This window comes from Canis aureus, chromosome 24 (genome assembly GCF_053574225.1).
Source record: "Canis aureus isolate CA01 chromosome 24, VMU_Caureus_v.1.0, whole genome shotgun sequence".
In the NCBI taxonomy this organism is placed as follows: domain Eukaryota; kingdom Metazoa; phylum Chordata; class Mammalia; order Carnivora; family Canidae; genus Canis; species Canis aureus.
The window spans coordinates 40,871,545-40,888,116 of NC_135634.1; the positions used below are offsets into that span (position 1 = coordinate 40,871,545).

The 16,572-nt window shown below is 39.4% G+C and overlaps 1 protein-coding gene and 1 non-coding gene across 20 annotated transcripts in view; both read left to right on the forward strand.

Annotated features, from left to right (window-relative positions):
* The window catches only part of RHBDD1 (rhomboid domain containing 1), a 124,975-nt gene that overhangs the window by 66,498 nt on the left and 41,905 nt on the right, over positions 1–16,572 (forward strand). For 18 of the 19 annotated variants that reach the window (XM_077869010.1, XM_077869015.1, XM_077869018.1 and 15 more), the window contains one exon: positions 6,910–7,053. In XM_077869010.1, coding sequence (XP_077725136.1) covers positions 6,910–7,053 — 144 coding nt within the window. Of the gene's footprint in view, positions 1–6,909; positions 7,054–9,674; positions 9,710–16,572 lie in introns of those variants that run through there. The other variant, XM_077869026.1, reaches the window with a different exon arrangement.
* LOC144296671 (small nucleolar RNA SNORA70) lies at positions 5,171–5,299 on the forward strand. Its single transcript, XR_013363681.1, has one exon. It is a non-coding gene; the product is annotated as a small nucleolar RNA SNORA70 (small nucleolar RNA).

Genomic DNA, 16,572 nt, shown 5'->3' on the forward strand with positions numbered 1-16,572 from the left:
TACAGTTACTACCATGCGACTTAAAGAAGAGAATGCTTTTTTTCCATATGTCTTTGCGAGTATGTAGAAGGGACATCTGACCTGTTTTAGATTAAGGGGCTTATGTTCCGTGCTGAGGAGGCTGCCCTGCATTCCCTGGGCCAGTTCTAGCAGACAGGTGTTAAAGAAGCCTTAGGCTGTGGAGGTCTGTCTTTTATAGTTGTTTCCACTGGAGGACCATGTGATCCCTCTGGTGCTGGTTTTTAAGTCCTTTAAAGTGGGTCTAAAGTAACTTTTACTGTAGGGTTACTTCTATGCTAGTATTGAGGTGTCACTTTTCTAGGATCTTTCCTGAATGGCCTTTGTTCAGCAAGGACTCTTTGTTCTGGTTGGTTGGAAAGCAGAGGTCTCCCAGCCCTGCCTGAGCTCCTGGAATTCTTCATCATCCTTGGCCTGGTCTCATGGCATTTCACCCACACATGCATGGCTTAAAAATTCAGCAAAATCTCCAGGCGGCCTGTGCAGATTCCTGAAGGTCTTTCTGTGCACTTAGTTTTCCCCTTTGCTCTTTTCTGTCCTGCAAATTTCAGGTCCACTCAAGGAGTCTGTTGCACCTGATTGTGTCCCCTGTCCCTATGCCACAGTCTAGAAAGCACCCTTCAGGCTCCTTTCCTTTCTCTCAAGGATCAAAATCTTGTATTGCCTGTTACACAATGTCTGAAAACACTTATTTCATATATATTTTCTAGTTTCCTACTTGATTATGGTGGAAGGGCTAGTTCAGTCCCAGTGACTCCTTCCTGGCAGTGATAGAAGTCCAGTTCAGCAGAATTAATGTGGTGCATTCAGTGTTCTGCCTGATAGGGAGGAGTAGGGTTGTGGTTATTGGAAGTTATTCAGGAAGTGGAAGGTAAGGGTTTTGAATGAGTAAGGAGAAGTTAAGGAAAGCAGTGGGAGGAAAGGGCTTTTCAGGCCTTTATTAAAGGCCTGTTTGAGATTATCCAGAATGTGTTGGAGTGCTACTAAAGGATTTAATCAGTGGAGTGATACTATTGGAGTTACATTCAAGCTCTGTTTTTGATGTAGTTATAAAGACTTGGATCACGATCATCAACCCTGGCCATATATATGAATCACCTGAGGAGGTTTTTTTGTTTTTGTTTTTAATATATCCATGCCTTGAATTCATCCCAGACCAATTAAATCAGAATGAGGATAGAGACAGGAACTTGGACTTTTTTTCTTAAAGCTTTCCAGGTGATTTTAATGAGATTAAGAACAAAAATCATTGGTCTAGGTGATGGGGTTTACCTAGACTTGGGGATCATGGAAGTGAATGCTGTTGCTACCCCAAGAAAAACCTCACTTTTGAGGCTTTTGCCTCTGCTAATTTGAATGATTAAAATACTAGAAACGTGGTCTTGGTGTGGGAGAGGAACCATTGTTGAATGATGCCAGCTGATCTGCTTCTATCTGTGGTCTCACCTAAAGAGAAGTGTGATGATTAATTAGTTACTAAGCTGATAAATATACTCATTTGGAAGAGCATCGATTCCTTTTAGTCGTTGGTCCTGGAGACCAGCTCACACTGACTTAAGCATAAGAGCTTCATTGGCCTGCCTGACTAGGAAGAAAGAGGTGGCTTAGGAAGACCATTTTGGTTCTTCTATTGTGGTTTCTCACTTCCTATTGACTATTCCCTCCACTTCACAAGGAACATAGCCTCTAACACCTGGAAGTTGGCAGAGGATAAAGGGCTTTTCAGCTGTTGATTTTTTTAAATCCCTGAAAGTAACAGGAATATTCCTCTGGACAAAGAGAATAAGAACATACCTGTGCACGGACATGCCTTCAACTATCGTAGATTCCCTAGTCCTAATGTCTTCTGTGACAGCTGGGGAATTGAAGTTTAGAAATGTTAAGTCATTTGGCTAACGTCATACAAATGTGATAAAACCGGGACCAAAAATGCAACTCCTTGATTCCAAGCCTCTGCTTTTTCTCTATTACAAGGATAGGAGATGGACATTCTGTTGGCTTATCTTTACAAAATAGGGCAGTTCCCCTTATTGTCTTTCCTTTTTTTTTTTTTTTTGGCATTTATTAAAAAAAAAAGTAAAAAGGGAAACCTTCTCCTTTCCTCCTTCATATGGAAGAAGCATAAGCCTAACAGACACCACAGAATTAAAGGGAGAAATAAAAGCCCCTTTTACCTTTCTCTCTTATCCCCTGTAAGATTACCATATTTATATTCCTTCCTCTGAAGTGACTGGATTTCTTCAAAAGCAGAGCTACATAAGGCCAGGTGGCCATGCTAATGGTCATCTAGGGAACTTGTAGGAGAGCATATGTATCCCTTACAAGTAATGATTTATGCTTAATATGGCCGTCCTTAGCTGGAAGTGTCTTTTATAGGTCAAAGAACCTCATGAATGTTTAAAAAGCTGTTACCAATTTTTCTAATCTTGGTGGTGTTTCTTGATCTCTTTTGCCATGAAATCCTGGTATGTGTATAAGGAACAGATGGAGTAGTTAATAGAATAATGATAACCAGAATTCCTTTTACTACAGAGCCAAAGGATATAGCTACAAAAGAGTATTAGACTGCTATTCATCGCAGGATATAATTTAAACTTATTTATCTTAAGTGTTTGATTGTTGGGTTTTTCCAGCCATGTTTATTATGAAGATTTAAAAATATCTGATTGGGCCAGCAGAACAGCTGAAGAAAATTTTTTGTCCTAGGGAGACCTGTTCTCATTGTAATAGATATTGATAGGAGTTTTGGTCTTCTTGATGATTTATGACTGATGAGATAGAACCTTCAACCACACTAGTCTTTTTGACTTAACACACTGAAGCTTTCCCTTTCTCTCCTCATGTTTTGTCTGACAAGTACCAAATTAGATTTTATAATATTCAGATGTTTAGAGTTGTAGACTTTATTTCATTAAGGCGGTGCTGGGTTGGTTTTTAAATAAGAAATAACATGAAGAAAAAATGTTTTTCTATGTCAAGAAAATATTGCCTCAAATTGTAGCAAATTTACCTGGCAGTTGAAACTCTATAGATGCATGGGGTATGGAGTATTTCTGATATCTGTACATATGGGTATTCAGAGCTTTGGGGTTATTTTGGGTTTTGAATTAGCTGGACATTTTCGAGGATAGATAGGTAGAAGTGCCGCTTAGAACTTGTATAACAGAATGACTTTCCATAGGGGTTTGAAAGCGGTAATGAGCCATATGGGAAAGTGCCCAATGTGCTTTTTTTGTGTTGCAATAAAATAATTGGCACTCTTAGGGAATTGGGCAGTCTATCTGTTGAGGGATTGTGGAAGCATACCATGGTATTCAGCAACTTACCCATAAGTATTCTATTATGTTTTGGAATGGTTGCCCCTTTCTTTTGTTCTTTGTGAAGTAGACATATTGATGGTATTTTAACCATTTGCCCTTAATAAAAGGTTTTTGTTGTTGTTTTGGTGAGAAATCTAGAAAACAATGTTTGTAGCAGTGCCATAGTCTTCTTTACGCTCAGGATATAAGATTTGGTGGTGGGTGGTCCCTAACATAGCAGTGGGAGCTAAATTTTTTTCACGGGTCTGTTGGGGAGAGACCAAGTTAAAGAAGTGTATCCTTTAAAAAAAAAAAAAAAAGATTTTATTTATTTATTCATGAGAGAGAGAGTCAGAGACATAGGCAGAGGGAGAAGCAGGTTCTCTGAAGGGAGCCTGATGGGGGGACTCGATCCCAGGATCCCAGGATCATGCCTGAGCCAAAGGCAGATGCTCAACCACTGAGCCAGCCAGGTGCCCCCGGAGGTCCATTTTTAAATTTGAATCCAGATCTAACTTCAGTCCTACACTCCTGTGAGGATTTGGGAAATTTACTTATATCCTTCCCTATTTTATTTTTTTTCCTTCCCCTATTTTAAATATGAAGATGTTAATTTTGTGATACAGGAAACAGGAGAGAGAATGTGGAAGTTGGGTTCTTGGACATATTTAGTAAATTCCCACTAATTTTTTACTACTCTAGGAGCAAGGCTTGTCAGAATCAGCCCCCCAAATCCAGAACAATTTTATTTAATGTTTATTTAAATCATTCACCTTGTAACTTTGAAGGACATCTTGTAAAATATTACAAAGAAGAGTGTTGTAATAATCATTAAGAATGGGCAAGGACTCTGAATAGATCACTGTCCAAAGACGATGTACAAGTGACCAACAGGCACATGAAAAGATGCTCAATATCATTAATCATTTAAACCATAATGGGATACCACTTACACCTACTGGGCTGGCTATAATTGCAAAGATAGGTAGTAACAAGCCTTGGTGAATATATGGAGAAATCTGAACCCATAAAATGTAAAATAATGCAGCTTTGGAAAACATTCTGGCAGTTCCAAATGGTCAAACATAGACGTTCTTATGACCCAGGAATCCCACTCTTAGGTATGTACACAAGAGAAATTAAAACATATTTCTGTATAAAAACTTGTCCATGAATGTTTATAGGAGCATAATTCACAAGAGTCAAAAGGTGGAAATAACCCAAATGTCTATCAGTTGATGGATGTGATAGAATCATGCAATGGAATATTATTTGGTCACAAAAAGGAATGAAGTACTGATTCATGCTACAACATAGATGAACCTTGAAAATGCCGTGCTAAATGAAACAAACCAGACTCAAAACACCACATGTTGTATGATTCTATTTATATAATTGTCCAGAATAGATATAGCTATAGAGCCAGAAAGTAGATTCTGGTTCCTTAGGGAAGGGTAGAAGATGATAGCTAAAGGGCACAGGTTTGTTTTTGGGGGTGATGAAAATGTTCTAAAATTGACTGTGGTGGTGGCACAAATCTCTGAATATGTACTAAAAGCCATTGAGTTGTATACTTTATTTTTTTTTGAGTTGTATACTTTAAATTGGTGAAATATATAGCATGTCAATTATGTCTTATTCAAGCTGCTATAAAAACATAACCAATAGACACATGTAACATGACAAATATTTATGTAAATGTGTATAATTATGTTAGATTATCAGCCCAAACTAGATCAGTATGCTTTATTTTCATTTCATTGTTTACATGAAAATAAAGACTTTGGGAGTGCCTGAAAATTCTTATGGGCAATGAATTGCTTCCCTTTTTAATATTGTATTTTATTTTTAACCGGCACAAAAGTAAATTTTAAAATAGCCTCGGGACCCCTGATGTGCCATGGCTGCAAACAGTAGCCTCCTTGGCAGTGTATGCAGCTTATTGTCTATACAGGTTGCCCTAAGGGTCCTTGGAGACAGCCCTTTCCAGTGAACTTTGAGGTCTTACCTCATGCTAACTCCAATCTAGGCTGCAGACAGGTATGCGGGGTGCCTTTGAGAAGCCTCAGGGCACAGTAGCCAGAGTCCCATTGGCCAAGTCATCATGTCCATCTATACCAAGCTGCAAAACAAGGAGCATGTGATTGAGGCCCTATACAGGGCCAAATTCAAATTCCCTGGCCACCAGAAGATCACATCTCCAAGACGGTGGGAGTGGGGGGGAGGGGGGCTTTACTAAGTTTAATGTGGATGAATTTGAAGACAAGGTGGCTGAAAGGAAGCGCATCCTAGATGCCAGTGGGGTCAGATACATCCCTGATAGTGGCCCCTTGGACAAATGGAGAGCTCTGCACTTGTGAGAACCCTGGCACTGCCAACTCCCTATTTATGCCCACCAATAAATCCTACTTCCTGTCCAAAAAAATAAAAGTAGCCTTAGGATCAATTAGCAAATATTCTGAATATGAAATCTTAATTAACCAGATTCTGCCCTACAGTATTCCTCTTTTTGGCTTGATTGTGTATTTTTTTTTCCCTGAAGCAATAAGAAATTTGAACTCAGGTTATATACCATGTTGGGTATATAAGACCTGTGAGACAGAACTCAAAGTAAAGGATAGGAATGTTCATCAACAACAAAAAGCACATTAATTAAACATTTGAAAGCTCATCCCCAAAGGGTATGTTAATGAGAGGAAAGAAGGGATATAGTTGAACAGACTCTTGTCTTCTTTCTCATTACACCAGAATTAGATTGGTATTCTTTGGGGGGAAAATTCTCTTCCAAACAAATTACATAAAAATGAGCAATTAAAGAAAATGTGAGGAGTAAACTCAAACCAACTTAAAAAGATGGATGGAAGCACCTTGCAAAAGTGAACTCTGCTCTGTGATTGACCTTCATTAATGGGATATGTAAGTCTGATACTTAAAGCGTTATTTAATGAGCAGGTTGTTTCTTCTCTCATTCTGTCTAGCAACCAATTACTTGAAAGTGCTTTTAATAGAAACTATGTTTTTGACATAAAATTATAAGTATAGAGACATCGCCTTGTATATCTCTATGAAGTTACTTACTGTCCAAAATATCATATCCAGCACAGAAATCCTGTGGTCCCTGCATTAAATGTTAGTCTGTCGCTCATTGTATGGAGCCACTCGACAGAAAGGCTTTATCAACTATCATTTCAACCGTGCCCTTGATTCTCGTCAGGACTTCACAGAAAATACTCCCAAGTATTGCAGAGCTCTAAACTGCAAGAGCCCACTCCAGATGAAAACAGGTCATACCAGCCCCTCTCCACTACCACTCAGACCTTCTAAATTAATATCTTCTTCCTTTACGGCACATAAGGACATGCGAGAGAATATGCAGTCCCACATTGGGCACTGTGGGCATGTACAACACTAATAAGAGTATCATTGCCCATGCTCATGGAGGAATTCTCCCTTTGTCATCTTTTCCTTCTTGGAACTCATTACTGCACTCAGAGTGATGACCTAAATCATTTTATTGTCTTTGCTTACAGATGGGAAGAATGGAAAGAACAGTACATGGCCATGTTCTGTAACTTTTTCCTTGTGCCTGTAGGCTACTCCGGATACCAGGATTATTACCCATATGGCAGGCCAGGTTACCCTGAAGAGGCACCCATGAACTATAATGCCTACACAGCAGGACTCAGTGAGGAGGAACAGCTGGAGAGAGCATTAAGAGCCAGCCTCTGGGACCGAGGTAGGAATTCTGCACCCTTCACTTCTAAAGCATACCTCACATGGTGAGATGGTCTCAAAAAGGACTATTTGTAGCAAATTAAACTTTAAATAGTTTATAAAAAGGATATGTAGATGAAAAAAAATGTGTGCAGATTGTGATTACAAAGAATGGGGTGTGATGCCATATTCCCAGCAACCTAAGCGAATAAGGTGCCAGACTATGTATGTATTGTTAAAGTCGTTCTTTTTATAGGCCCACCGCACTCCTCAGTGCCTTGGCATTTCTGTGGGGAAACTTAAAAAAAAAAAAATTCTTAGGTGCATGAGAAAAAGTTTACTTTGGAATTCATATCTACAAAGTAGGCTGTGTGTCACTGTATGTAAAAGTATTTCCCACAAACCTCCCCCAAAATCACATGGACAGCTTGATAAGAATTTCAACTTAGGGTTCTACTCCAGACCTACTGAAGCAACCTCTCTGGGGGCAGAGCCTTGGAATTTGTACTTTCAACAGGCCTTCCAGAAGATTCTTTTACAGACTGATATATGAAAACCACTGTGTATCTTGCCATCTTTGTCACAGGTTTGGCTTACCACTGTTATTATCATTTTAGTGACTAAAAACCACCTATTCATTTGTTCAGTAAACATTTACAAAGGTCTTACTATGTTGCATGGACTGTGTTAGGTACCATAGGGAATACAGAGAGGTATTCAAAGTTCACAGTCTCAGAGGAGATGCCTGCCAGATGGCACAACGAACAGGTAACCACAGTATCAGGTGCTCAGGGGATAGTGCTCAGGCTAAGTGCTAGAGGCAAGGAGAAGGGGTGAGCTCTTTCTTAACTAGACCTACTAGACTCTCACAGAGGACTTGGACCTTCAGGAATGTGTCGAGTTTATGGATTGTGGGCCGGCCTTCCAGGCAGGAGTCAATATCATACAGACAGGGAAGGAAAGGCGTGGTCAGCTAGCCCTCACTTTTTATCCAAGCCTTGAGAGAAGAAAGGGAAGAAGAGTGGGGAGCGAGGCTGCAGCCTGGTCACAGAGGTCCTAGAATTAAGTAAACCAAGTGGAAAGTGGACCTGGTATGTGGTGTAAGTGCCAGTAGAGTCCTGCATACAGTAACGACATGATCAGAGCTGTGCTCTATGAATCTGGCAACTGTCATTCCACAAACCAGGACTGAGCACCTGTGGGGGGCACCAGGCATTATGCTAGATGATAGGAATGCATCCATTATGACAACTTGACTTCTGACTTTATAGAATACAGTCAATAGCAGCAGTGTGCATGGAGGTAGAATGACAGCAATAGTCTGAACAAGATATAAAAGCCTAATTGAGGAAGGTGGTGGGAGCCAGGGTAGTGGGGGAACGGAGAACAGGTAAGTCAGTAGTCCTTGGGTAAAGAGTATCAGAATTGTAGTGTATATGTCATCTATTACTATGTAACAGATCGCTCTGACATGGCTAATATATATATATATATGGGTCAGCTGCAAAGTTTACAAGATCTTGCCTGGCCGGTACGGTATGCTGAGGTGTCTGCAGTGGGTTGCGTGGAGCTGGCTGCTCCAGGATGACCCATTTACCTGCCTGACTGACTGTCATCTGAGGTGATGGTGGAGATGAGGCCTCACACCCCTCCTCATGTAGCAGGCTAGCCCTGGCTCATCTGCCAGGCCTCAGCCCAAGGATTCCAGAAGAGTCAAAACAAGCAAGGCTTGTGTAGGTATACCATCAATTCCACTGTATTTGTTTGCTGAAACAAGTCACTGCCCAGACTCATGGGATTCAGAAACAGACTCCACCTCTTCATGGCAGGAGCTGCAAAATTGCATTGCAAAGAATAAGGATAGAAGGAAAGGTAGAGAATTAAGGCCATGCTCATAATCATCATGTGGCATATACTTAAGGTTTACTAGAATCACAATCATAAGCAGCATGCCTTAGCCTTGGAATCCTAAATTTTGGAGGTAGGGCCCCAGAACCTATATTAAAATAAATTTTAATGGTTTTACTCTTATGCACATACGAGTTTAATCACTACTAGGTGAGATAAAAAATATTATGGGACAAATGAGGTTGGAGCAAAGCTACTGAGAATGGACTTTGTATCAAACTTCATTTAGGACCCCAAAGGGACAATGAGAGGGAATTTTTTGAAATAACGTAACTATTGTGTATCTCAATTATTGTGGTGGATACAAAACTCTGTATTTGGCAGAACTCCCATACCTGTACATCACAAAGACTGAGTTTTCCTATAAAGAAATTTTAAAGAGGTAAATAATTAATTAGGAACACAATGAAATAATTGGTAGTCCTGCAAATACCATCCAGGGGTAAAAAAAAATATATATATATATCAATTAGAAGGTTATTGAGAGACAGAACAGTGATAAAGTATCACCTCGTGGCAGAAATGCTAGTAACAAAGAGAAAGACATACCTTTGGAATGGAGAGATTTGGCATTTAGCACCTGAATGCTGTGATCAAGCTCAGCAGTATTACTAGTGAGGTGGCCTATTGTGTGTCTCCTGATATGATGTGGGATGAGGAGCACAGAATCATGTTCTTGTTATGACATATTCTTGCTAAAAGTGTTTTACCTGACTCTGAGTCTTCTGTTGTAAGTGTCAATATACTGGAAATAACCTGGGATAGAAGAACAAAGTGAGTAACGCCATGGAGAAATAATCAGACAAAACATGGGATTTCTACAATTCATTGAGACTGGTCTCCTGGAAGAAAAAGAAAAAAAATCCATGTCAAAAAGAGAAAATAAAAATAGTGTGTGGTTTTGCATTAAAAGGAAATAACAAACATAACATGAGAACCTTGAAAAACTAACTATAAAAGCATTTTTTTTAATAAAACTGGAATTTTGTATTTGGACTAGATATTAGAAGTTGTTAGGGAAGTAATCTGACTTTCATGGATGTGTTAACAGTATTGTGGATAAGCAACAGAATGTCCCTTATTCTTGGGAGATACACACTGAAGTATTTAGAAGCAAAATAATGTGATGTCTGCAACCTACTTTGGAAGGTCAGCCAAAACAACCCTGTCCTGTCTCTCTTACTACCCCTCTACAAGTACTGCACTCAAATAAATTTGGAAAACACCACAGAACTGTAAACATATAGCAAACTCTACCCCATTAAAGATCCAGAATGGTGCTGGTATACTGATGATTCTAATGAGTTCTGCAATTAGGAAACCAATTTATTACATTAATGTTTTCTAAACTTCTTTGACCACAGAACTTTCTTTTCAGCAAATGATTTTAAGAGCATATGGAACTATTTCCAAGAAAACTGACCTAAGGAGACTTCTTGCAGTGCATTATACAGTAACAGGTGGCAGCAAAGGAATTAGCTTTACAAATTGTTCATATTAATTTCAGTTTTATTTTCTTTAAAACACTTGGTGATTGCCTTATTAAGAATAAGGAACTAAAGACACACTGTTGTAAATATTTAATATTTTTGGCCTTTCTATCCCTATGGAAAAAATACTTGGTTTGAATTTTATTTTATAAAATTCTGACCATATATACATACTATCTTGTACCTTTCTTGCTTTCATTCAATGTTATATTGTAATCAGATTTTCATATCACAAACTTTTTTGAGCATACAGATCTTCCATGTAATATCTTAGAGTTATACCTAAGTATGTTTTTTTGGAGGGGGAGGTAGGCTATTGTAAAGAGTAATTTTAAAAAAGAATCTATTTGTAGAGATTATTATATTTTTTTTTTCTTCTTTAGTCTGTTGACATACTAAATTATTTTGCTTTTCAAAATTGAGGAAGGTTTGCTTTCCCAGGATAAGTCCCACTTGGTTGTGCCATTTTATGGTCCACCCTGGTGAAAACACCATGTGCCCCTGAAACAGATGTGTATTCTGCTCTGGTTGGGTGGAATATTCCATAAATGTTAATTAGATTAACTTAGTCTAGCATTCCCCGGGTCTTCCATTCCCTTCTGATTATCTACTTGTTCTATTGCATACTGCATTTTGAATTAAACAAATTGCTCCCAGTAATCCCGAATGCACATTGTTGCTGTGGTTACCCTCTGTACACCAGGCATTTCAGGTTCCTCTAGTGTTACCTTGTTTTTTAGGGTGGGGGCTGGTGAGGTTTTCTCAGTGTTTGCTTGACCTTGGATCTCAGCCCTTCCTCTGTGCAGTGGCTTGGGTAGGCTCCCCATCCGCTCATGACTGTCTCCCGGGGTACACTGCCGCTGCTTCTTAACTCTCTGTTTTGCAGTCTAGGGGTAGGAGGCAAGTGGGGTACACCTTGGCTAGGCCTTGATCTCAGTGATTGTGTGCCTCGGCTTGGAGGTGTGGCCCTCTGAGTGTTTCTGGCCCTCCCCCACATTTAGAGGTTGGTGTTGATTTCCCCTCCCCCTTTCCTAAGCTGCCCTGGCTTTCACTTTCCATTAGGGACACAGTGGTTTTTGCCTTTCTTCCAGGCACTAGATGGCTTTTGTTCCATAGGGACAGAGAAGAAGGATCTATGCAGCCTATTTTATAAAAACCTTTCCTGCCAGGGTTGCTGTTCCTTCTCCCAGGACTGAACCAGGAATGACAAAGGGTACTTTCGGGGCACTCTCACCTGTCTCTTTTGGGAGGCCCACTGGAGGTTCTGAGAAGAACCTAAAAGTGGTTGTGAGTTCTTTTATATTTTAGCACCCAGTACGTTTTGTGTTATATGTTCTGTGAATACATTCTGTGTTCTCTTGCTAGCTCACACTCAGCCTTTAGCAGTTTATTCATGGTTTTGGCCAAATTCTTTTTATTAGTTGTCAGTGGAGTCTGACCTAGGTAAGCAAGTGCTCCAGTGCCTTTGTAGACCTGTGTTGAGTTAGGTGCCCTACTGCCTCAGCTGTGTGATGAGTTCAGAAAAAGTTACTAATTTGTAGATTGTCTCACATTATGTTTATTATAAGATAGCTTTCTATACCCCAAAGGGAAGCTGGAAGCATTCCTTGTTCTTCATCAGGGTTTGAATCCATCATTCTTAGTACATTTATTTACTACCTTTTTGTTGTTGTTTAAATAAAGATATTTCCTCCATGAAGAAGGTAGAATCTGTAATCTTTTTTTTTTAAAGGTTGGATAAGTACTTAATTTCTTCTCTTTGATTTCCAGAGTAAGAAGTTAGTATAGTAGAGTAATACTGAGATTTGAAAGTGCCAACTAATAGAAATTCATTTGGTAGCATGCCAGTCCAGCAAGAAACATCCAGCACCAATTAGTTTCAAACTGTTCTTTAGTTAAATATATTGGAGGGGTAAATTAAAGAACCAAGGTAGCACATTTTTAAGTTCAGAATTTGCTGTTGTGATGGTCCTCACCAGTACCTGGCCATACAAATCCTGAAGCTCATGCCAGGAATAGTAAGACCAAAGTAGCCTTTCTGGTAGAAATATCGAAATCCCTATTATTTCAAGGAGCGTGCACATTTACTACCCTCAACAGAAATCTTGTCTTGTTCTGTTGGCAGTCTCCACTTTTATAAGCGAGTCCAAGAGGCAGCTGATACCACAATAATAGAAAAATTCTGGAAAAGAGCCATCTCTTTCTTTGAGTCAAAAGGCAGATGCCAAGTAGGAACATTAGCTCATTGCATTTTCCTCCACCCCTCCCCCACATCCTTCCATGTATAATTTGTGCCCTTTTTTTTTTTTTTTTAATAGCCTGCCACCAAGTTCAGCTGGCGGCTGCGTACAAAGCTGTGTCCTTTTCAACTCCTATCTGCCAGGCTGAAGCATGTGCACTGGTTAAAGCTGGAAATCCTTACTGGCATGTAGAGTAACTTGTGCTTCTTTTCTTAGACTCTTCTGCAAGGCAAATGGCCACAATCACACTTTGGCTCTCTCGTGAAAAGCAAGCAGATCTGTCACCCCCCCCTCCCCACACTGTACAGTTGGGGTTGCTGGTTAGCCATATGTGAAACTATGGTGGAATATACTACAAAGGTCTTGGCTTCAGAATGAAACCGGTTGCTGCTTTGTCTCTCAGTCTTTGGATGTGAAATTGCCCGGGAAGCCATTTTGGAAAAAAAAATATTTAGGTTCCAAATTAATATCTCGTCCTTTTGTTGTTAACAGATTATTTGACAATATCTTTGAATCTCTTGTTCATAAGCATCATGTGTTTATAGGGACCAATTGAGACACATTTTAGGTAAAAAAAGAACAGAACTGTCGTATATTTTTCCTTTTACTGAAGCTGCACCCACGCATATAAGAGCAGCATTTGTTTTGTGTCTTTATTGTGTGGACATTTTTGAGAAAAATGAAGTACATTATGTTCATTCTTTTGATCTTCCCCAGTGTTGATACAAAGTGAAAATAAGGGGAAAATCTGTGGCCTGCATTCAGTCCTGGTTTATTAATTAACTAGCTCTACTTGAAGTGTGAATGACTGAATCTTAATCAGACCTTCGTTTTACTATTATTTTTTTATAATAAAGACTGGAATTGAGGAATAGTAAGTATTCCTTTTCCATTATTCTGTGGTAATGGACAGACTAGGAGAGGTGTAGCTAGAAAGAGGTGGTACAGGGAACTGTCAGGAATATTGGTGTGTGACATGTAGATCTCAGGGCTTACAGATCAAAGGCCATTTCAGGATATAAATTCACACTGCTTTCTACAGAAGATCTACGTCCACCAATACGTGGATTACGTGGTGGTATCTTATTCAGTTGCATGATTATATGATCCTTCTTTGGCCCAGTGTAGGCATAATGCAGTTGGCAGTTTTTAACATATGCAAATGTTCGTGGCTGGCCTGCTTGGCTTTGCAGAGGCATTGGAGGCCAGGACAGAGATGCACAGCTAATTCTGTGTGACCACTTACCTTTTTTTCCCAGTAAATTGGTGTGTTTTCCCCTAGGAAAAGTTTCAATGTAATGAAAAAGTACCATCTGCCAGATTGTCTAAAAGCAGTTTCATTGCAGAACACTTCCTTTGGATTATGATTCTTACTTGCTAGTCTCAGTGAAGTTGAATATTCGAGACTGTGTCTAGATGTCAAATTGCGCATGTAAAGAAACATAAGTATATGAGTTTTAAAATCTCTGAAACAACATGTGACTATCCCAGCCAGGAAAAACAAAATAATAAACTGAGTGGGCCAGAGTTCTGTTTAGGTCCCTATTGTAAAGGAGCCGGCTTCTCTTGAGGTCCCAAATTTTAAAATATTAACCATAGCCTGCTGTTACTGAAATAGCAAAATAGAAATAAAGATACATGAAATTTAGACATATTTGGGAACTTGACAGTAATAGTTCTGTGTGTATTTATAATTTTTCCTCTGCCACCCCCCTACAGTCCCTGTATATTGAAAGCATTATTCAGATGCTAATGAGTAGATTTAACAATAAACGTATAAACAAAACGCTAATGAATTAATTCCACCCACACATCACCCCTCCATCCCCCTCACACTTGGAGACTGCTTTTGGGCTATCACATCTTAACAGTTTCAGAGATGTTACCTTGCATACTCATGTGCTCAGATCATTATTCATTCTGTTACTCAGCAAATCTGTTATTTGTGCCTCTTGTATGTTTCAGATACTATTAAGCATTGTAGGCTACAGAAAGGAATAAATCCTGTTCTTTACTATCAAACCAAAAATATTACTCTTTTTGCTACACAGTAGGTGATTTAAGTAATTTATTTCACTTCCACTAATCAATATATCAATATTTTAGATTCATGAAAGAGATACAGTAACTTTTGAAAGATTTTTTTTTTTTTTGAGAGAACGTGTGTGTGTGCGCGCGCACGACGGGAGGGGCAGAGAGAGAATCTCAATCAGGCTCCACACCCAGCACCAACCTGCCCAGGGCTGGATCTTAGGATCTGGAGGTCATGCCTGAGCCAAAATCAAGAGTCAGACACTTAGCCAACTGAGCCACCCAGGCACTCTTAGTAACTTTCAAAATGAGTTGATCACTTTACTTACCAATCTGTGAAATACTAAAGCAACCATGAGTCCCTAAATTATATAAGAATTTTATAACCTGGGCAGCCCAGGTGGCTCAGCGGTTTAGCGCTGCCTTCTGCCCAGGGCTTGATCCTGGAGACCCAGGATTGAGTCCCATGTCGGGCTCCTGCACGAAGCCTGCTTTTCCTTCTGCCTATGTCTCTGCCTCTCTCTCTGTGTGTGTCTCTCATGAATAAATAAATAAAATCTTTTTTTAAAAAAAGAATTTTATAAACTATCAAGTTTACTAATACAATGATTTGTATAGTCAAGCTATCTATACAGTTTTTAATTTCAGAAGTTATTGAGGTGTATATTCAGTGTCTTACAAAATCAAATAATCCCAGAAAACTATGAATTTAGGCCTGATTAAGAAACTCTTGCTGTTTCTACAAAAATGTATTAATTTGGAAAAGAAATATCAATAGTGCTTTAAAATTATAGTGGATCTTACATTCTTATTAATCAAACAACTGAGGGTATGAAGAAGTTTCTAATCCTATATATTTCTACTAAAATTTAAAACAAAAATGTCTTTTTTTTTTTTTTTGAGCTGAAGGCCCAGACTTTTTTACATAGACTCAGTAGTTGATATTTTCAGTGACTTGGATTTTATTTTCTTTTTATTTGAGCCTTTCTAGTTCTTCTTTAGGCATTATAATTACACATCATTTTATACAACGTTTCGCATGACTGTGTCTTAATATTTCATCTTCATCTGTGAGTTGAACACCAGTGATGAGTTTGGTTTCTGTAAAGAGCCACATTGTTGAGCATGTTTTGTTTTTTTTTTAATATTTTATTTTTCATGAGATACCCAGAGAGGCAGAGACACAGATGGAGGGAGATGCAGACTCCATGCAGGAAGCCCAATGTGGGACTCGATCCCGGGACTCCAGGATCACGCACTGAGCCAAAAGCAGATACTTAACTGCTGAGCCACCCAGGCATCCCCATTGTTGAGCATATTAAGCAAATGACTTCCGTTTAAATCTCAGGGAAGGATGTGTTATTGTGATCCTTTGCTTAATTTATTTAAATTATTTTTGAAGTCAGTGACAAAGAATGAGACAAAGTAGTGCCATTTTCAAATGTAACTGTTATATGTTGGTACTGAGAGTGGCCTTAAAGGTCATCATATCGGACACCTACTTTCACCCAGTAAGGAAATAGACTCAGAGAAGCCAAGAGACTTAGTATCCCATCACCATCTATATGCCTATCTGTGAACTTGGCCTCAGTTACTGTTGACAGTGTCCTGCCCTGGGGATGCAGGTGTAAAGTAGACAGGTGTGAGGAGCCTGGGAGTCAGGACCTCTCTGGAAGGTGCTAGATTGGACTTACATTTCTAGGGCTCCCATGAGGCCACCCTAGAGCTGAACCCCTGAGTAATCCTTCTGGACTTGACTACGGACAGACTTTCAGCTTTCCCCTCCCGCCAAGGGCAGAGTCCACCTAGCCTTCAAGGTAAAGGGGAGATGGGTGAGGAAGTGTGACAGGCGGCTCTCATGTATGTGTGCTA